The 22,792-nt window shown below is 33.5% G+C and overlaps 1 protein-coding gene across 2 annotated transcripts in view; it reads right to left on the reverse strand.

The window, feature by feature from the left end:
• Nucleotides 1-22,792, reverse strand: part of LOC139100829 (glutamate receptor ionotropic, kainate 2) — an 80,310-nt gene that overhangs the window by 1,577 nt on the left and 55,941 nt on the right. For both annotated transcript variants that reach the window (XM_070653581.1, XM_070653580.1), the window contains exons 10-23: nt 21,295-21,496; nt 20,977-21,023; nt 19,363-19,440; nt 17,039-17,129; nt 14,952-15,057; nt 14,593-14,622; nt 11,901-11,925; nt 7,747-7,947; nt 7,495-7,539; nt 6,311-6,449; nt 1,618-1,635; nt 852-1,025; nt 438-712; nt 142-238 (exon numbers count right to left, since the gene is read on the reverse strand). In XM_070653581.1, the coding sequence (XP_070509682.1) occupies nt 164-238; nt 438-712; nt 852-1,025; nt 1,618-1,635; nt 6,311-6,449; nt 7,495-7,539; nt 7,747-7,947; nt 11,901-11,925; nt 14,593-14,622; nt 14,952-15,057; nt 17,039-17,129; nt 19,363-19,440; nt 20,977-21,023; nt 21,295-21,496 (1,506 nt within the window). In that variant the 3' untranslated portion in view covers nt 142-163. The remainder of the gene's footprint in view (nt 1-141; nt 239-437; nt 713-851; nt 1,026-1,617; nt 1,636-6,310; nt 6,450-7,494; nt 7,540-7,746; nt 7,948-11,900; nt 11,926-14,592; nt 14,623-14,951; nt 15,058-17,038; nt 17,130-19,362; nt 19,441-20,976; nt 21,024-21,294; nt 21,497-22,792) is intronic.

Below are 22,792 nucleotides of genomic sequence, written 5' to 3' on the forward strand. Positions count from 1 at the left end.
CATGATGTCACATTTTGTGCAAAAGCATTCGAGCAGCAAAAAAAAAAGAAGAGAAATTTATTGCTTAAAAACTTTAGTTCATTATCGTACGTAAAAAAAAGACGAGTGGAATCGAAAGAAGAAAAATTTGTGCTTCATCACCTGATCCAGGACTTTGTTGTCGCTATGAATTCTGATCGACTTCATACTTTTTTAACTCCATCATTGGCAATGTTACGTTCTGATACTGTATCTCTTGCTATTATAGGAAGAAAAGTGTAATAATAATAAGAAAAAAGTTAGAATGAAGGCAAAAAAGGTTATGGCTTGTTTTTGTTGTTGTTGATGATGATGATGATGATGGTGTAAATGTAAGTAGAACGGATAGATGTGATATATGATGATAAGTAAAAAAAGGAGTATCGAGAGTCATAAAGAAATCAAATGTATAGTCATACCCCAAAATGATGTGGCAAGGCGAATGATGATGGAACATAAGTATTTTGTCCGGCCGGACTGCATTTAACACAATTACGCTTTAATGCTGGCCTCTGTCTCGATCCATGACATCTTACAGCAAATCTGAGCTCCTCGGCCATCTCTGAACACAATGATTGACGATCATTTTGAGCATTCTTCTTGGAATTCCAACAAAATTCTAAGATTGCAACCAAAATTGCGAAGGCCAAGCCACAAAGTAACACCACAAATACCCCGCCGATGTTGTCCACGCCTGATGTAATTATGTAAAATAGATGGATAGAAATTGGTCAATAAAATTCACAGCGCGTGTTGTAAAAAAGAATAAGGAAGAGAATAAAAATGGTCTTAAATGAATTTTGTGCCAATAGACTACTTTGTTCATTACGTACCCAAAGCATTCGCCTTTGATTCTTTATTCTTCTCATCACGACTACAAATTTCTCCCGTATTTTTCCACCATTTGTCATAAAGTATTTGAATTGTTCCCTTCTCCTGAAGCTCAAGTATTGCTAATGAAATTTTATCTCTCCACGGACTTCCTTTTGGCAAAGCGACACCATAGCCTGAACGGATGTAAGGTATAGACATAGAAAAAGAAAATTACTAAAGTTACTCGGAATTATTCAGCGATTTCAGCGCATTTTTGTAGGATTTAATCATATAACGGCTTTTTAGAATTTAAATTTTCTAACGGTTGCTAAAAATTTAAATTGACTGAAAGCAACGCTTTAAAAATGTTTTTCTTTTGTTTCTAAAATGAATGGTTCTAGACCAAAGTTAATGCTTCAAACCAGAGCTTTCTACGAGGTCTGGCTGCTGAGATCTCGTCCCATACCCAACCAGCTAGTCAAACAAAGTGTATTATTAAACATCCTTCTTCCAAAAATGCGCTAGAAATGCTTTTTTTATATGTGGCAATGAAAAATAATCATAGAGGAGGCAAATCACAGCATTCCAATCTCCTCTTTTTTTGCTATTTTTATGATTATGATTATTATTAGCACTGCCTCCTCTTAATTAAAGAGCAATCTTCATAATACTCATTCAGACACAGGAAGGAATGAAAAATTGATAAAACATGGTTAATGAACCGTCTTTTTTTTGCTTCTTTTTTTTTGGGCAGAATTATTTGCCATACATAAATTTTTCGCTTACCTTTAGAATCCAATAAGCCTTTATTCAGCATCACAAAAGCAACGTAGAAATGGAAATAAAGTATAAAATGAGTTTGAGTAGTGAATACATAAGTGAGGAAGGAAGAATCGTTCTTCTACTTCTTTTTTGGGTTATTGAGGGTTGAATAACGTTAGTAACTAAGTTGAGTTGTTGACCATTTTAGAAGATAAGATACACATTACTGTGCATAAAAGATAAGGAAAAAGGATAATCAATACTTTTGCTCTTTAAGTAGCTTTAACATTTTTTTCTTCTCTCTCTTAATTTCGTGGAACATCTGGAAAATTATTTTTGCTTGATTTATGAATCAGCTATCTGATCGGCACGCGTTTAAATGTTCTACACACGGCAATCGAATAGTATGATAAAGTATGCAATTTATTACAAAAGGTATTTAGATAGGATTATGCATGCAGCATGCACATTAAGAGAATTCTTCGATTTAGAATATAAAGGAATTAATGAGATTTGATCAATAGCGTATAATTGTCAATTCAAATTAGTAAGTTGTAGCAAGTTACTTCGTAACTTACTTAGGTCTATTTGAATAGAAACATTAATTCGAACATGGAAAAATTGGAGTGCATCCTAAATTGGAATACGTCCAAAATTGTCCTGCATCATTGAGCGAACTGTAAGTTACAGCAGTAGGTCAACGCATTTAAAATGCACGGAATGCAGGTCTTCAATTCTTAACCGAACCCTATTCCGAGTGGAATACTTGACATGAAGTCCAGTTAATAGACATTTTTTTTAGATCATTCCATTAAATTTGTCATTAGTTGGCCTTAGGCCTAGTTACAAACTAGACATTATGTTAAGTTGATCCCTCTGGAGTCCTAAGCTATGCTAATATTAATAATTATACTAATAATTGATAGCTTTGCTTTAGCGATTCGTTTGCGCCGTCAAGATGATATATCATTGTTGCTTAATTTTATTGCTCCAAAGTCCAATCAACTTCAAGCTCTGTCCCGAGGCTTTTGTTTAGCAGTAACAGTAACATGCCCTATAGAGATGTCAATACAAATACCCAAATACCCAAATATTTGGGGTATTTCGAACTATTTGGGGTACCCCAAATATTTGGGTGTAAACCCAAATATATTTGGGTTTGTTTAAAATAATCAATTTTTAGGAAATTTTTCATAAAATTTCTGAATTTCATTGAAACTTATAGTGTAAATTTTTGGCCATTTTGAATTTAATCTCATATTTTGAAATGATGAGCTTAAATTTCTAAAATTAGTCAATCATAAAGACTTTTATGTTGAATATAAGTTATATTTTGGTTATACAATTCTAAGGTACGAAGAAAGCATAGTAAAGTTGCACAAATTATCATAGCCATAATCCTAACGAATAATCATACTGATTATATCAGATCTACTGCAAATTTGTGAAAAAATCGGAGACACAATTTGCGACCTACAGAGAGATAATTATATTCCTGCGTAAATCTGCAAAAAGGTAGTTTTGTCGATTTTCACGAGACAAAAATGTTCCCGAACAATTAATATTTAAAATGAAAAAAAAAAAAAAAAAAAAAATATTTAAGAATGCTGTCATTTTCTCAGCTCTTCCGGGTGCAACTTTGATCCAAAGTGTGTACATCTTCAGTGGATACAAGAATTAAAATATTTACTAGATTGACTTTTTTAGCTCATTATTTTAATTAAACTAAGCGGTGAATGGCTTTCGCAATGATGTGAAAAATGCTCAGCTGATATTTGAGTCAATTTTTAAAAGAATTATTCTGGAAATTGTCCTTAGACCTACTTTTTAGACCAAAATTTTTTTAAAAATATTTGTACAAATATTTGGGGTTTAATATTTGGGTATTTGGGTATTTGTACAAATAGTAAAAACCCAAATAATTGACATCTCTAATTCCCTAGTGGAACAATACGGCGAATCGTGATTTTTTATCAATCAACTATCCACTATGTTCCCATCAGGGCAACTTCGCGTCTAACCGTTAATACGGCGACATAACCATGCCCTAGTAAACATGATGTGCTTTTCGGAATTCCATTATTTTCAAAACATTTCTGATTTTTATTTACATTCCCAATAGCTTCATCACTCATAATACTATGGTAAAGCTACATTACGTAAAGAATCTCATGTTTTGACTAGAAAATCTGATAAAATTCTTAGAAATACTATTGAAGAAATTGTAAAGCTTGGTTTTGGAACAAGAATCCTAGTCAAGTTAGTTAAAGCTTTAACAATTAAGCAATCATTGTCAAACTTCAAGGCTGTCTAGTTTCTAATTATTGATATATCCTTCTCTAAAACCCTATTGCCGTTAATAATCATTAATCAACATAGCATCAGACATAAAATCTACGTAATCATGCAGCTGCATTAATGAACAATCTGTTTATTTAAAGATTACCAGCCGTTAAAATAAATACACGATAATAAACACCGTCTCAGATACTAAAAGCTTAAAACTCATCAGCATGACATTAGTTCAAGAGAACAGAGTCGAGAGTCTGATAAAAAATAAAATAATGCATGAGCAACCATAAAAATATAAAAAAAAACTTTCAGTCTATGTATTTTCACAGAAAGCTTTTAGCATACTTTATATTTTCAAAGGATTTGTTAAACATTTTGTTCATCAAAATGAAATTTAATTTAATCCTTTGATGCGAAATATTCATTCTTTCATAAACTATACATTTTGTTCATTAATTTGTTAGAAAAAGACTTAGATTTTTGGCTACATTACGAAAAAGCATGTACATTCAATACATCCTTAGTGACCATTGGTGTTGCTAGGATATTTGAAGCTTTTATTGGCTTTAACTACGTCACAACTCCTTTATGGTTTAATTATATAATTTTATTTGGACAGAAATTGTGAATTTTTGATGATGAATAAATTTATAATAATTACTGTGCTTCAAAAGACAGGCTTAATTAGGTATTGAGATCAGGACAGACAATTTTCTAGTTCTTTATACTGTATATTTGATAATTGCCAATTTTCATATTTAAAGAATGGTCAAATGGTGGCTTAGTGGGTTGGTTTATCGAAATTTGAACTATTAGACGCCAACCAAGCTGCCGTGGGTTCGAGACTCGACATGATCGTACATTTTTCAAATCCTTTTGTCCGAATTATGACCTAGACGTGACATAAACAGCTCTCCTTTGTAGACAAGAGGTAGGCAATCACGTTAAATGAGAGGTTGGAACCTAATGGACTTGTTCTGTGAACCAACATCATCAGAGTGGACAAAAATACGATTAAACTAGTCATTAACAGGACATAGACTTGTCATCAACTAGTTATAACGTATTTTGACTCGAAAACGCTATCTTAACTGTACCAAAATACACTGGATAGAAAAACAAGATTTAACGCAGACCTCGCTCAATAACAACTTCGGTAGATCAATGGCAGGAGATGCGACTGGAAAATCGAAAATCTCCTCATACAATGACTTTCACTTTGGTGTCAAGGTACGAAATGCCTCTTGCCGACAAAACAACGCCACATCAACCATTTCTTAACTTCTTTCCGTTTAGGAGCTACAGCACTTTGAAGTTAAACAATGAAAATGCTGAGTCATTTTCCATTGTTTTCAGAAACAGCTCTGACTGCTCACGGTAGCTTTTCACTTTGGTAGGAGACCATGCTACTGGAAATAGTAGGACATGGGTTCGAGTCCCCCATTTGGACTAAGTTTTTAGAAAAGTTCACTTTTTAAATCGAACAGGATCTTCAACAATAAGCTGTAAGTTCCTAGGCATTGAGATATATCCTCAAATAATATGCCTTTGAAAAGTAATGGCTTGAAATACTGGATGTGAAGTGTTCAATCAATGACCAAACACTTCTTAAAGAAGTGTAAGGAAACACCTATCTTATCCTAACTCTATAAACTAGCCACTCCATTTTAAGATCATCAATTATCTAAAGCTCTGCTCCCAGAAGATGTGTACATAAACAAGGATAAACACTTTATAAAACAATACCAAAACACCACTAATGAAAAAAATGGCAACAATTAACTTAAAGGGAAACTTATGGCAACAAGCAATGGTGAAAATGAAAACCTGCTTGAATCAAGTATTTTTCTCATTCTTATCACGGTCGTAGACGACTGACCGCAGGACATCTGCGAAACATTTCTCCAATAGTTGTTCTTTTCTTTTTACTCGATTATGCTCCTTGTTATTTATTCAAAGCGAATTCTAAACAAAGTATGGAATAAAAAATAAAGTTGAAGCCACAATATGCAATAACAAGTTATGTAAGGTTACAGCATTTAGTGCTTCAATATTGAAGAAAAAAAAACTTAATTAAAAAATTTAATTGACTTCATGTTGGTACTCAAATGTTTGTTTTGCAAATGACAGGAAAGTAAATGTCAAGTCATTCCTTTACGCACGAAATGTGTCGATTTTATATATTTAGTTCCATCATAAGTCAGTACATTAAAGAACTCAATATAATTGAGATCCCCAGAGAGAAGGCGATGAATGAGAGAGCAAAAGTAAAGCAGGCAATAACAATTCGAGAAACTTTATTAAGTTCATTAAGGATAGGCTTCTAAAAGGCTGAATTTTCAGCACTCAACTAGTAATACAGTATGTGAGAAATAAAAAAAGATTATATGGATGTATGGAGGAAGAAGGAAATGAAGAATATTACCGCCAATTTGTGTTAAATTGCAATCACGTTGTACGGCATAGTCGAGCATCGTACTTTCCATGAGAAACGCATAATTTCCTTCAAGTACTCGTTTTATGCCATCCTCATATGTCTTGACGAATACTGATGGCTTTTTACTCTGCGTGTAAAATTTATGGGAGAAATAGAAAGGTTATTAGGCAATATGTTTTTATAATTTTTTATTCACAATGTGCTTGGGTTGTTTTGTGGGGATGTGTAGAAATTATGATGCGCATTGCTGTAGATTCTCAAACTTTTTCGAGTGCGGCATAGTAAATCACATGTCTTGTGTGAATTCGGTGTGTCAGCATTTAAACTCGCGATTTAAACTCGAATTTTGCATGAAAAAGCCGACTTGAGTCGATTCGACTCCATACAAAATTCGAGTCGACTTCAAGCTCTGGTTTTGACTATGCACTGAAGTGTCGCGGATCATAGTTTGAGAAACACTGCAATATAAAGTGTTTGTGACCCCTTTAAGAAGACCTAGGCAGATTAAATTGAATGAACTTTCATTAGTGACATCAGTAGTTCTCAAACTATGTTACACGATACACTTCTGCAGTGAAGTCCCAATAGTGTTGTAGCTGGGGGTGAGACACAAGCTTGCTATACTGCCCTTGGTTGAAATCCACAAGGGAAAAGGCTTCCAGGTGCTCCAAGAGCAACTTGGCGTAGGACGGAAATGAAGGAAAGCCAGTTAGATGTCAAAACTGAGAATTTGCACAAGCTTTGTGATACAGCCAGCAACAGAGCCAGAGTCAGGAAGGCCTTTTGTAGCAACCTAGGCTCCAAGTCAGAGCATGGTTCCAGTGAGTAAGTAAGTAAGTGAAGTCCCAACTTTTTTAGTTGCGGCACATCTTGGTGTAAGGTCACGACCGAAACCGGACGCTGCGTGTGCTTCATGACAATTTCATGCGTGCCATGTCACACAATTTGTACAACACTGCACTTCTATGTCGCGAGAAGCTTAGCAACACGCTTATCATTTAAAACTCTAAAATTTTCTCTTTATGTCACGAATTATCCTTAAATTTTTAATGAATCACCAGCTGGGAAGCATGAAATCCACTTCATCAAATGAAAATCCCACTCAAATCTACCTACAATCCACCTATAGCAACCCATTCACATTCACATCATAAATGATGACTTTAACTTACCTCCATAAACCTCCACATTTTCTGATAAATTCCTATTTTTGAATCCTATCGGTACCGAAGTCAGCATCAGCAATGAAGGAAAGAGAAAAAAGTAGAAAAGTGAAATAAAAAAATGTGTAAAATGTACGACAGTGGGAATGTTAAATGTAGTGTGATATGAATGAATCATGTGTCATCGTTGAGTACAAGGAGTGAAAGTATTCAGTATGTCTGATAAGAACAAGAAAAGGAAATGGTTTTTAAAAAACTTACACGAAAGAATGTCATTGTTGAGCCACCTTCAAGTGTACCAAATGAAATGTCTTGCTTATTTTCAGCAAGGTCGGCAGCATTTTCAATTGGTGTTATCATCCGTTCGACAGTAAGGAAAGCTGCTAAATTGGCAGTGTATGATGAGATTATGATCAGTGTAAAGAACCACCAGATAGATCCAACTATTCGGGTTGATGTTGCCTGTACATATATTCACATAGACATGTACACAATTTTTGGTCCGTATGTTAGGCATAAGGAATTGTGCACGCAGCACAATTTTTTATATCGTAAAACAACGTTTGTGGAAAAATAAAATTTTTTTGCACATTGACACACGTACCACAGCAGCGATGTGGCATCATCATCAGTAGCATTTTGTTAGATTGTTAAAGTGAAAAAAGATGGAAGTACGATAAATAAAAAAGAGAAGAGAAAAAGACAAAAGAGTAGGAATGAGAGATAAATGTGATGAGTCGTAAAATTCACCATATAACAACCATGAAGCAATAAAGGTTATACTGAGAAAAAGGCAGCATGTAATGTTCAGTATATGCTCGAGTAGTCAATATAACAGCCTTTAAATTAATTAGGGTTAAAAGGGATGGAGATGATGGGGAGGTAGATAGTAGACATAGAGAGAGAGAGAGATTGAGTCGAGTGCTGTTCTGTAGAATCAAGTCTATATAGCAATAAACACACAGAGGAAAGTGATATATCTATAACATGATGATATGGGTGGATTGCTGTTTTCCGTAGCCATCTACACTTCTATTTGATTTAACAATTAAATTATGAAAGTATAAATCTTTTATCCTAACAACAAAGCATTAACACAACAATATACAGGAGCAATAACAACAAATTTAGTATGGTATAATCAGCAGAACGTGTTGAAAATTATCAAAATAAAAACCTTTGGATATAAATCCGATGTTGATTGCATGAGCGTACCTAAAGTCCATGCAAAAGAGTTTTTCAATGAAAAATTATTTACGTAGCTTATCAATTCAATATTTTGTATCTCATCAAGAGTCGTAAACGTTAGATCTTGTGATTCATTGTTGTCGTCCAAGCAAAATTCATTTTCGTCATATCCATCTTCCTCATCGTAGTCAACATCTAAGCCATTGTTATAATATTCTTCATCTACTCGTTCATCTACATATCCAATCAAGCCATCGTCATCTATATCTAAATTTTCATCAAAATGCTTGTTTGATGACCCAATTCCATTGTTCCTGCTATGCCTTTTCTTTATTCTCTTCCTCATTCCTTCATTTCTATTATTGCTGTTATTTGAAATTTTCTTCTGATGTTGATTCTTCTGCTGCTTCTGCTGCTGCTTTTCTTCATGCCGTTGATTTCGATGATTCTGCCGTCTTGCGTTAAGTAGAAAATTTTGACGATATTCCATGTTCAACCAAATGCTTTCTAAATCGTTTTGCTCGCTCATTACGCACATATTTTTGATATATTGCTGATGTAGCTCCGGAGTGCTTATGCTGTAATTTTCACAACAATTTCCTTCATCTACTCCTTCCTGATTTTCATTTTCTTTCAAATTCCCATTGACTTGAACATTATCATCGCCAACATCGTGATCCATTGCACAACAATTTTCATTTATTATTGTAGTTATTTCATCTTTACGAAATGTCATCAAGTCTTCATGCCCATCAAAGGAATTCAATGAATGATGATGATGGAATTCAGTGTCATTTATATCATCATCATCCTCATTCTCATAATGGCTACACACAGATGCTTTTTTCCACTCCAATGGTGATATTTGAGCGACAATGTACATTGCAAAGGACACAATTATGTAAGATATAGCCTGGTTCATAAACAAAATAAAAAAAAGAGAACAGAAATGAAAATCATAAAAGAAGAAAAGAGTTTGGGTGCTTTTTGTTGTTGTTTTTTTATGGAATGGATTAAAAACAGTTGTCATAATTTTTATTATTACAATAATCATCACGAATTCTCCTTTTTGGTGTCCCCATTGTCGACTCTTTTGTCATATTTTTTTTTTGTTGCTTGCTCCTCTTCTGTTGACTACTACGATGAGTTGTGGAACAACGGCACAATGGCAATTTTCATGCCATATTTTATAGCTATACAGTTTAAGATCTGATTGATGAGATTTAAAAAGAAAAATGTTTGGACAATTGCTGTGAGGACTTAAACTTTTTAAATTGAGGGGACGTTCGGAAATTGCGTAACACTAAAGATGAGTCCAGATCGTCTGGCAGAAACAATGGATTCCATTGAATTCATAAAATTTAAGATAAATTAGATGAATTTCACAAATTCCATGGATTCGATAGAATCTGTAGTTCCTGCTAGATAATGAACTTTCGCTAAAGACTACGTCTTTAGACATTCTTCTTCCCATTGTAACGCTTTGTAACAAAATCACGATCCAAAATTTGTACTTCGTGACAAAATTTAAAACCCTTCTCACTTTACCACCCTCCTAAGTGCTACGTAATTTCTAAGGTTTGGTCATCAGCAAACCCCAGGTCTGCATTTTCAGCATTTTCGGTTGTACATTATAGTTTATCCAAAGCTGAAGGTCTGCATTTTTATCTGTAGGCCTGCAGTTTTGGACGAACCTTAGTAATTACCAAATGTTCCCTTAGGAGTGTGAGTTCGTGGATCGACTTTGTTTTGTATCGTATTAAACGTTTGAGTACGACACTAAAATGAATGATGACAGCAAGATATATAAACACCCTACCCAAGCGATACAAATGAAGAAGGCAGCGCTATACCTCTTTTATTAGCACCAAATGGAAGCTCCTCTTTTTGGTAGTCATATGGACGGCAAATGTAAACCGCATACTTTTTGCAGTCATATCAGAGTTGCAAACAGGCACCTGTGACAGGTAAAATCGTATAATTTCTTGATAATTTGTATGGCTTTCTAAGATATTGAACGGTTTTGACTGTCACAAGTGCCTGCTTTGTAACTTTGAGTCATATGAACGACAAACGAAGGCGACTTCCGTTTGGTATTAATAAAAGAGGCTTAGCAAAGCCTTAAAAGCTCCTTGCCGGATTCTTCTCCATTTGTATCGCTCGTGACATTACTTCACAAAATTCCACATGGTCAAGTATGTCCAATTTACTCGTTTAAACTCTGTATGAGACTCTTTATATCTTGGATGTCACAAAAGCTGTCTGGACAGAACAGCCAGCAAAATTTCATTAAATGAATAATTTCATCAATTGCTTAAAAACATTTTCATTACAAAAATTTTTTGTGTATTACATTCAAAGCCTATCGTCGCCATACATAATAAAAAATGCTGTGCCTCACTACTGTCAGTAAAAACCATAAAGTTTCAAATTTTCCAAACATTTTTTTCTCCAAAAATTCTCCACCCAATCAGTGTGCGTTCATTTAATGAGAATGTATCATTTTTCGACTACTAACCATAGAAATCCATATCGACCACGCTAATGGATTCAAGAATGAAAATGAACGATTTTCCGGCCGCACATTAGACTTGTGGTTATGATGAAAAAGAAAATTAAAATGATAATTTCATTATTAATTTTTATTATTGTAATTTTTACATAAAAAAAAACTTTTTTTTCTTCTTCTTCTCCATCATCATCATCATCCACTGAGCTCTTATAAACGAATAAAGGAAATAAAGGCACAAAAAAAATTTTTTTTTATTGTTATTATGTACACTTGCTGTTAAAAGGCTACATAATTTAAATTCATATAGAAAAATATGTATATAGAAATGTAGATGACTATCGGAAGGGAAACAAGATTCCATATTTTTTGACTCCATGAATGAACCGGGAGCAGGCAGCGAATGGAAGAGTTTTTTTTGTATATATGCAAACAACACACGAACAAAAAAAAGAGAAGGAATACAAAAAAAAAGATTAAAAACCATAACAGCAACAGCTGTTGTGTTGCTGCATAGTTTAGTCATTAAGGATCGGATCTGTTGTGGATAAAAATATATATATATATAAACTATCTGTGTGCTTATAAACTCCCAAAACGTATACACTAAACTATTTCTCTCTCCCTCCACATCTTTTGTGCTTTCGCAATAAAGTGCTTCATTGTTGCAGTAAAAAAAGGAAAGCTTTTAAATACATAATACTTCACTCATTCATACCTTTGGATTCAAGCCACTTGATTGTCTGTTAGTTATTTAACGAGTTGAGAGGATATGAAAAAAAAGAGAGAGCAAGACGAGACAAAAAGGGTGATTATGGTGAAAATAATTAAGAAAGAAATGATTTTTTTCTTCCTTTTATACTTCTTCGAAAAGTCTCATAAAACACTAAAACACAAAAATGAATAAAAAAACAGGAAGAAAAGTTAAAATATCAAGAAAAAGAAATCATAAGCAAGTAAGGTCTTATGCAATTTTGAAGTCATATTATGCAACGCATCTTCATTCTCTTATTTATGAGAATTAGCTATGAATAAAAATGAAATCATCCAAAAAGGCACTAACATGTAAAAATGTATAATTCGAGAAGTGAAGACTCAACTTTGTTCGAGAAACTGACATCACGCCGATTAAGTGATGAAAGATTCGCTTTCGTTCTTTTTAGATCAGATTGCAGCAAAGGAATGCTGAGCCACTGTTGTTATATCTTTTTAGTAGAATTTCAAAGCTGTTAAGAGGCAGAGTGGCAAAAACGACTGTTAATTTTAAAAAAAAAAAAAAATTTTGTCGCTAAAATTCAATTTTTTTGGGACCGTTACTTATACTTCAAATGTCGAAGAAATCGAATTGTGGCCGTCTCAAATCTCTGTTAAAAGGTAGCTCACTTATTGTCCCTAACAGGCAAAGAGTATGTTTTCATGATACACAAAAACAACTTCGATGTCCAAAGCGGTTTCTTTGCTTGTTAAGGTGAATTTTTGATGCATAGAACCTAATATTCATCAATTTTAATGAACCAGAGCTAATTTACCGAGCAACACATATGAATAATGTCTGCCATGGATCTTTCAAAGCTCCGGTAAAGTTTATTTAGCGTTAAATGAAGAGATCAAAGTCGATTTTAATTTCACATTGAGCCTAGTTTTCCATTCAAAATACGAGTCGACTTCAAATTTTGTATAAAAGGATAGAGCCGGCAAATTATGTCTGTTTCAATTTGAAGTTGACAAAAGAACTGTGTCGGAGTCCTAAAAGCATTGTAGAAGGCTCCAATTCTTCATTTAAGTAACCCTCTGGGCTTAATTAGGCTTTAATCTCTGGCTTTTAATTCGATTTAGGTGAACATAAAAGAATCAATCCTGGAATCAATTTGACTTAACTTGTACTTCATTTTCATGTTTTTTCAACCTTAAAGAAGAATAAGTTCATCTTAATTTACTCGAACTAATTATTAATACTAAGGAATTGAATAAGTTTGTTCGAAGAAAATGATCCTAATATAAACTCCTATCCAACTTGGCTACTGCTAACTGCTAACTGCCTCTAAGAATCAGAAATTAGCCATTAACACCCATGAACATTATAAAATGTATAGCATCATTTAGACCTAATTTTGAAAGTCGTTTATGTGCTTTTTTATAATAATTAATATGACATTTGAAATGAGCAGAACAAGAATAGAATATTAAGCACCCACATAATCAAGAATAAGAAAATTCATAAATCACCGAATATAACATTTATTGATTATTGGTTTGGTGTAATGTCTGTTCCAAGAATAATAAAAATGTAATACAGCTAATTCGTAACCAAAGAGAAAGCAAGTTGGTGAGAGGAAGTTGCTCATTGTGTCAGTAAAGGTTAGTCAGATAGACTTCAATAATTATCAGACACGAGTTGCCCATCAAAATTTTAGTAAAACTGATGAGACAATTTAATAAAAGATATTAAGCATAAAGTCTCGATCGTGCAACTGAATACTGTATAAGAAGAAAGTCTAATTTATGTCAAAATGAAGTACATAATGAGTTCCTTCAAATTTATTGAGTATCATTTTTGTAACAGCATCATTTCCCATCCTACATATTGATTTATCACTCATAACATCAATGAATAATAACAAGCAGTCAATATCAGTTTTCTCCGGAATCTTCACAAAATTGGCTAACAACAGAAAGTTAGACAAAAAGGCGGAAGGGTCAGAAAAAAGAAAGAATCTTGAGAAAAGTGGCAAAAAACTTCCTCAAGAAGACCTAACCAATTCGGCATTATCTCATCTCCCATCATTATCATTTGACTCGTTTATAAAGTTTTGCGTTAAATTTTATTTATTCATCTAATTTGAATTGTGTTGGAAAAATTTGCGCGTAAAATCGAGAAAATTGCTTTAGGGGTATGGTGTGAAGGAACACCAAGAATGAGTTTAAATACAGCCAGTGGTGGTCAACCTTTGATTTTTTGTGGGGCACCTTGATGATGAGCCTCAACCATGTCATGAAAAAATCAAAAAAAGTTAATTAGTGCCGCAGCACAAAGGTTGCCCACCACTGAAATAGAGCAAAAAAATTTCTGTAGAATTTTTAAATGATTGTGGCAGGAAGAACTGAAGTGAGAGTGAGAATGAGGCTGTTCTGATGAGATAATTAACTGAATTGGATCGGTGTTATTATTGTTATTATTGTGCTTTTTTTACGGGGCTTCGCATCCTCAGCATGGAAAATTTATTATACATTTCACACAGCATAATATTGTAATTGCCTTACTTACTGTAGCAAATTGGAGGGGGGATGTAACGAAATAATGAAAAAGGCGTATAAATTTTTTGGTGTGTACTTAAAAATATTCAGAACAGAAAGAAACTTCGAAAAATAACCAAAATAAAAAGGATTATAAATTTTGTGTTTCAACTTGCCTTAGAAATACTCCCGTTATGAACCAAAAACTAAGTAGCATCACCGCAGAGCATAAAAAAAGGGGCAAATAAATTAATTTTTTTTTTTGGTATTCAGCATGAAGTGTGTTTTTGAAAAGCATTTAAATGGAGATTTTAATTGAAAAGTTTCATTTTTTTATAGTAAAATATATAATGAGGAACAATCAGCAACAACAAAAAAAGAGATGAAAAACTTTTCAAGCATTAATTTCAACAATAGAAGAATAAAAAGTTGACTGCTAATTGTTGACCTTTTTCCTTCTCTCTTTCTGCTGCTCACTTTTTGTTCCAATTTATTATAATTTTTTTTTCATTTCTCATGCAAAGTCATTCATTACCTATTTGATATACTGAATTGATTTTCTATCACTTGCTCCTGATGGCAGAAATTCTTTGCCCATTCGTATGGACTAAAGCGAGCCATGACGAATAGCGTAAATGATACTGGAAAAATTTAATGAGTTAATATCACGAGAAAAATCCCAAAAGGCATTTACACAATTTTCGTACAACTTCATACATTCATTTGATCATTCAATACAGGATATTTTTTTATATTAAAGCATGTCAGGTAGATGAAATCGATTCTGGACATTTCAATGTATAGGTAAAAAGTCCTTTGATCTTGTATAACTCTAAATTTTATCAAATTCAGCCCCAAGCAAGAGTAACTCAGAATTGAGTCTCCATTTTTAGCTTTTTTAACGACGTGTGCCTTCCGGTTACTTCAAAGGTAAAGCTAGGGATGTCTGTATTTAGAGTTTGTGTTTGTGATTTGCTTGTGGATTGACAGACGTGAAACGATTCTCAACACAAGGTTTTATTTGACAGTCTCACGTAGTTTATAGTTTATATGGACTACGTACTCTTCAACTCTTTCTAGATTCGATCTTGAACTAAACAGCAGGTATAAGAAATTTCTTTCAAACTGTGAGTATTTAATACTCAATTAAATGCTATTAATTTTGAAATCCTGTAGTCTCACACGTAATTGTTGATGATAAGAGATTCAAAGTCAATTAAGAATCAAAAGAAACCTATTTGGGATATTCATTGAAGATAAAGCAGATGTTCTTGTCACTACAATGTTTGAATTTTACAGTAAAACATCTAATTTCAAGGAGAATCTCGAAACCGATTGCATTTGTCATGTACTAATAAGACGTCACGAGGATATCTAAAAAATTCATGGAAGAAAGCTGTCGATAGAGAGATTATTGCACTTTGAATTGGAAATTGACATGCAGTAGCCAGCAATTGGACTAGTTTTAGGCGACATCTTCGGGAAGCCTTCGTTTGCAATTAATCTGCAAGCTCAGCGAAGCAAGTAAGTGCATTTAAGACAATAATACTGCTCTATGGTACTTAATCATGAAATATGAACTTTGTAGATTGAAAAATACCACGAAGAAGACTAAAGAGTTCATGAAATTAAGGAGTTTATACAGAGAATAATGTACTCTGTATTGGAGATTGGAAGGTGGTGACCAGCAACACAGCCACTAGCATTTTTTTTTTTTAAAATAAACTTTTTATTCATTAAATTTTTAACTTAATTATGTACAAAGTTTGGATACATTTTATTTGTATTTAAATTTTTAAGGATTCTGACTTATCGCATTCAATCACTTAGTTTTTGATTTTATTTTGAAATTGTTTTGCTTTAATTTATGTTGTGGTTTATTCGGTGTTTCGCGACGCAAGACGAGTACAGCCACTAGCAGTAAAATAATATGCTTTTATGATATAGAATTAGTATTAAGGTATCTAAAGGCGCGATATTTGCCTGCAAGGGATTCAGCATTAGGCTTCATCTAAGAGAAGCCATGAATCACAATAGATCAGCACGTAAGGAACTCCATGAATTACACAAAGGAGAATCTTCATCCAGAAGTTCAATAAATGTCCAGAAATAATCTCTATATAAACCCAAGGAAAGCTCGAGGTAAGCTTCATTTGATAAATAAATAAAAACTATCACGAAAAGTCACCCGAAAATGACTTCATCCACCTGATAAAAATATCATCGAGAACGAGATTGAGAATTGAAATTTGTCATTTGGGAATTAAGACTACATTATATGTTATGTTATGTTTTTATGTCTTGTGTATTACTTTTGCTCTCGTCAATTGGTCACCGTAGCTGACGAAAAAATATTTTCTTTTCTTTTCTTTCAATTTCCTGTACGTACACATAATGACATAACATAACATAACATAACATATTGCAAAGAAAAGCGGAAAATAAATGTAGACTATTTTATCATGTGTATAATCCACAAAACTTTTCTCATTCTCTACTTTTTATGCGTCATTCATACACAAGAAATCAGATGAGAAAATGGCAATTTTGTATCTTTTTATTTCCCTTCCCCACACATTCATACAGCACAAAGTCCATTTTCTTCAGTATTGCGACATTCACCTAAAGTATAAGCAGCTAAAACGTAGAGCCAAATTTCTACCGCCAGTGGATTCATAAAACTAAATAGTCGAGTTGGTTGTGATGTTGGAACCTATATTCGTTTAAGTCATATGATATACAGATCATAAAGATGTGTTTAATGTTGTTTTTTTAGTAATAACCCGTGAGTGGGAGTTACGTTGGGAGAGAATGAGAAGAACAAAAATAGGTAAATGTAAGTAAATTATGCATATAAGGTAAGTATTATCCTACGATGTGATGAAGAAAAAAGAAGTGAAATGACATAAGACGTAGAGAAATTAAATGGATAGAATACGTAAGTGACGATAGGGGTGCTATTCACCAAATTATGTCATGTATTTCATACAATATTGCTATGCTCTATAAAGGTGAAATTTTCAATCATTTTTCACTGTAACACAATTTGATAAATGATCCCAACAGGTGAATATATCGAGATATGTACTTTTTCAACACATTTTACATGATATGGCATAAAATGTTGCTGGAAATTTTTATGTGTTAATGTGTGAAAAGGGGGTTAAAGATTGCCTGTAGTCTTTTGATGTGATTTTTTTTATACATCTTATAAGGAACGCATGTGAGACCTTTCCCGTCTTTTCACTTCCATTAATGTCTATCCTTTAAATTTCTCGTCTTTTATTTCGAAACTTTTTTTTTTCATTTCGATCCATCAAAAAATTTTATTTCTTAAACTAGTCGTCTTGCTGGGTTAAGAATGATGGCTTTAATGTTATATCGTATCAATTTTTTATGGCTTTAGATCTAATCTGATTTAGGTATTATTCTTGATATTCTTGAATTTTCATAAAAATTGGATAATTGCCCGGATGGACAGCTTTTGATTAGAAAGACTATTTGTAAGAAGGACTACTGTTATTGTGATGTAATTTATCATCCCTAGAACCAGACACTATGAAATTATTGCACTTGATAGAGTCTATAGATGACAGCCTGCGATATCAATTTTAGGCAGCATTTAAGGATGATCATGGATCACAATGGAGCTGTATGCACTACGAAACAAGCAGTTAAATGCCTTTGTAGCATAATTATCAAGACACTTGTATTCTACCCTTACAGACAGTGAGTAAAGTCATATAAATGAGCGTATTCATGAGTATATTAAAAAAGGTTGATCTGCTTTGTTAACGCCATACGATTTTCAGTAATCATCATGCTCTATTTTATAAGCATACTCTTTGTCTGTTCGGGATATTTGGTGTGATAATTCGAAGTTCGTTGGCGTAAATTCTACCAATTTGTGCCTTTTAAGTAGGGTGGCCAGAGGATTTTCACAAAAACTGCATTTTGAGACTTTTTCGGGACACAGCAGCAAGATGGAAAAGTACAGCAGCGTCCCGGCAAAAATATAGCAAATGACCGCTCTGCCTTTAAGTTAACATTCTTCAACTGCTTATAAGACAAAATTGAAGCTCTAAGTAATGTAAGATTAAGATTTCGATTATGAACTTGAAGTATAACGGATAAAATAGGAACGAGCAGCATAATTATCTTAAGAACCTAAGTAAACCAAAAACCGTTAAAACTAGTTATTAACTAGACATTAACCTGCCTTTAACTAGTTATAATGTATTTTAAAATACTCAGGAAATTGAGTATAGTTACTCTTAGGTATCAGGTTATGTCCATAGACATCGAAATTACTTAAGTAAATTCCATTCTTGATCTTAAATCATCAACAGTCAATATGAAATGTGTTGGAACTTAAAGAGCTTGTCCAATAAAAATCTGTTCACTCAACCGAAGTTGGGTTAGGTCTAACTTTTTTATGTATTTATAGCTGAATGAATTTCAACAGTGCTTGATGAACACTGTCATGATAAAGAACTGGGTGAAGTTTTTTACGTCATGCAGTTTGGCAAGCAATTCTTTAAAGTTTGACCTAATTCTGACTTTAGATTTCTGTTAAATCAGAGCATCTAAGCAGACATTATTTTGGTTCCAGGAAATCTCTTCAGTGACTAACAAACAAATACCAAGAATCATACATATTATGCCACATACTAAGCATTACTGTTAGTCTTTCAGATAGGCACATATTATGTGTCGTAATGTGATGTTAAATTATCCAATATTTTATGCAGTCATTTCACTTCTTTTGTCTCTCTCTCGGCAAGCGATTCTTACGTGCTTGTATTCTTAACAGAAATTTCATTTTATTGTATGTACAATATTTCGTATAAAAGCATCAGATTTTTTTTTTTTTGCCTTTCCATCATACATTATGATGCTTTATTTGCTCAAAATCAGAAGAAAGAATAACATAAAAATGTACTTACCTTGAATAAAATTCCTATTCCTAAATTCATGAATGGTTTTGTAAAATCGATCACATTTTCGCGCGCATAATTGATAGTCTGCTCGTGAAGCGTGTCGAAGGAAATTAAAAAGGAAAAAGAAATTGGAAAATAGAAATGTCAATATGTAGAAAATTAAGACTTTTCTTTGCTCTTCTTTATAGCACATTTTCCGATGTTTTAGTTCCGATACCACAAAAAAAATTTATCCACTGCTTTTAATTTATCGGCTTGTCTATTTGTTTATGGCAATGTTTACTTGCTTGGTTTATAAATTTCTTCGTTGAAATCCGATACGAATCTAAAAATGCCTAGACGATCACATTACATTCTTTAGGCATGCCGGACTTTTAATCGGATGACAACTTTAGAAAAAAAATATTCATTTTGTTTCTACAAAATTTGTTTTTAGATAGGCTTTTATGGGAAACGTTTAGTAGTTCTCTACAGAGAGTTTGTCGTCAATAGGCTGTTGAATGGGGGAAGTTGATGAAATATTGAATTTATTGGATATAAACGTCGCTGGCAGTTTAATAGTAAATCAAGAAATCGCTCTAAATATTTGATATTGTTTAGAGAGTTTGGTCCATTAAAATCAGACCCTCACATTAATAAATTAGATTTAGGACAAGTGTTGCTCTGTCAAGTTAAACACAGTGTCGAAGACTTAAGCAGATTTGTAAGGGAAATTGAAAAATTGGGTCAAAATTTGAGCAGCACAATGCAGCGAACCGCATTTTTTGTCTTAAAGATGAGTCGTCCTACCGTTAATAACACGAATTAGCGGTGCTTTAGGTAAGATACTCCCGGAAAGCACCGGAAAGAAATGGACAAACATCCGACTAAGTTGAGTTGACTCTGATCTGAAGCCGAATGTCATTGAATCTGGTCTGAGGCTGGATTTCATTGAATATGACCTTGAGTCAGAGTACCGCTGACCTGAAGCCGTATTTTCAGCCATTTCAACTCCGTGTGCCTTCTTTAATTGTGCAACTTAGGAAAGTGGAAAAGAAGCAGACTTTAGAATTCAAAATCTCCCCCTAGGAATACTCCTGCTTCATGTCTTCTATATGTGGATCGTCGTTTTCGAATTATTCCTCAGTGTAGCTTGCGATCATATCCAAAAATTCAAAATTGTCTTCAGTAAAGCAGATAACTACAGAATAATATTGTGCATTAGATTTCTGAAAAAGGAATCGAGACTATCTCGATCCAGGATCGATCAATTGTCTAGTCATGATCTCGATTCTGTTTCGACCTCATGCATATCGACGATACATCAATGAGAGAGTAATAGCAAAATGGATAATATATATTACATATGGTACTTTGCCATACATTCAAATAATCCCCAATAGCTCAGTAATAGGAGCATGCGGCCGTAAATTGTAGCACATGAGTCTCTCTAGGGATCAATTACTTGGAATTGCTTTCTCTGTTAGTTAAACATATGTAAATTCTTGGTAATCACAACATCTGGAACCTAAAGCATCGGATAATGCGCTATCACATGTTACATGCTAAAGGAAGTTAGTCAAAACTTACTACTTCCATACAGATAATAAACAAAGGCATATTCAAGCCATTTTCACTCACCATTGAAGCGACTGCCAAGTCAGATTTTCTTTCAATTAATTCACGAACTGCACAAAACAAAAAATGTTGAAATAAAGAGATAAAAGACAGAAACAAATAAGACGTGTGAAACGTGTATAGGTGTTGCAATGGTGGCAATTTGAGCAATAAAAGGAATCACAAAAATAAAAAAAAACTTTTATTTTCCTTTTCATTTCATTTCATTGCTGTTTTTCCTCGTTTTACTACACAACATAATACAAATGTCAATTCTATTGTCACAATTTTGTGACTATATATAGCTATGTATGTATGTATGTATTGTTATTTTGATATTACCTATGCCATTCCATGTTTTCGTTTCAGGATTGTAGACACCATAAATGCCGTCTGGCACGAGTTTAATAACGTATTGAAAGCCAACTTGTGCGGCAATTCCTTTAAGTAGATCAATACAAAACCCTTCGAACCTATCATTGCCAGTAAAATTGCCCTCCTTTATCATCAAATAGGGCTTTTCTTCACGTGTCATTACAGTAAGCTGAAAGTAAGAATGAATATAATATGGATGTAAGTAAGTAAGTCTGAACATGAAATAAAAGTATACTATCAAGCCACTTGTCACAATATTCCTACTTCTATTCTCTATCCTTAAGTAAAACGAAAAGGGGGGAGGAAATAGAATGAGAAGTTTTGTATATATGAAGGAATAAGACATTTTTCTTCTAAATAGATGGATAAAAATGTATTGTACGTAGTATCGGATTTTTTTTTTTTGCATTCGAATGAGAGGAAATATGAAGAAGAATTTGAGCATTTTTTCCTATGCTGCTTAATGTTAGGGCTTATGAAATTCTCGTTGTTGTGAGACTTCACTGCAGAAACAATTCTGATTGCTATTCGTTACTAAAACAGGGTTGGAATTGATGAACAATCCCGAGTGGACAAAAATCCGTTAGAACTAGACTTCAACTGGACATTGACTTGGCATTAACTAGTTATAACGTTGATTTGTCCACTCGGGAATGATTACATTTGGAAACAAAGAAGCTCATAGATGGAAGACATTCTAAAGAGCCTCATTGTCATAGCTAAAAAGTCCATCTCCATGATGCTATTAAGGAATAATAGCATAAGTAATCCTAAAAGACAAACCAAGTGTGGAAATGGCATGAAATATTGCCACAAGCATGTGAAACTTCTTCGTTTGACCAAATTTTCCAGAGTCAGACACTCAGATACTGTAGGAAAGTATAGTAAGTGCACTAACCACATGTTCTGCAGAACTGGATTTTAGATTGTCTGACCCTTTATATTTTATAAATTCCGATTCACATTATGGACGTGCTTTGATTTAAATTTTCTACGCCATATGCAATTCAGAAATGAACAAAGCTCACTAAAATGAGCATGGTTATAATTATACTCAATCAGAATACTTGAAAATGAGTACTTAGTGTACTAGAGCATACTCAGTTTTGTGACCAAACTCATTACCATGCTCTTTGTCTGTTATGTTATTCCAAGATAATACATGAACAGTTCAATGAAGATGTTAGGCCATGAATGATGACAAGACTTATGGGTGACCTGACGACTTCATAACTGCTGATTTAAGCTTATTTTCAAGCCAAAAAATGAATTATCCCACACCGTACCCGCACAGACATGAAACATGCTCATTAGTTTGCTCACGAAATTGAGCATACTTAAGAACCCGTTCATTTAAGTGAGTATGCCCAGTATCTGTTAGGGATATTGTTTGGACGTGTTAAGAAACTTTAAATAGCTTTAAAGTACAGACTCCTGAATTCTTAAAAAGCAACCCTGCCTTCAT

Source organism: Chironomus tepperi, unplaced genomic scaffold (assembly GCF_022539635.2).
Source record: "Chironomus tepperi strain 1889 unplaced genomic scaffold, CSIRO-AGI_Ctep_v1 contig_68, whole genome shotgun sequence".
Classification (NCBI taxonomy): domain Eukaryota; kingdom Metazoa; phylum Arthropoda; class Insecta; order Diptera; family Chironomidae; genus Chironomus; species Chironomus tepperi.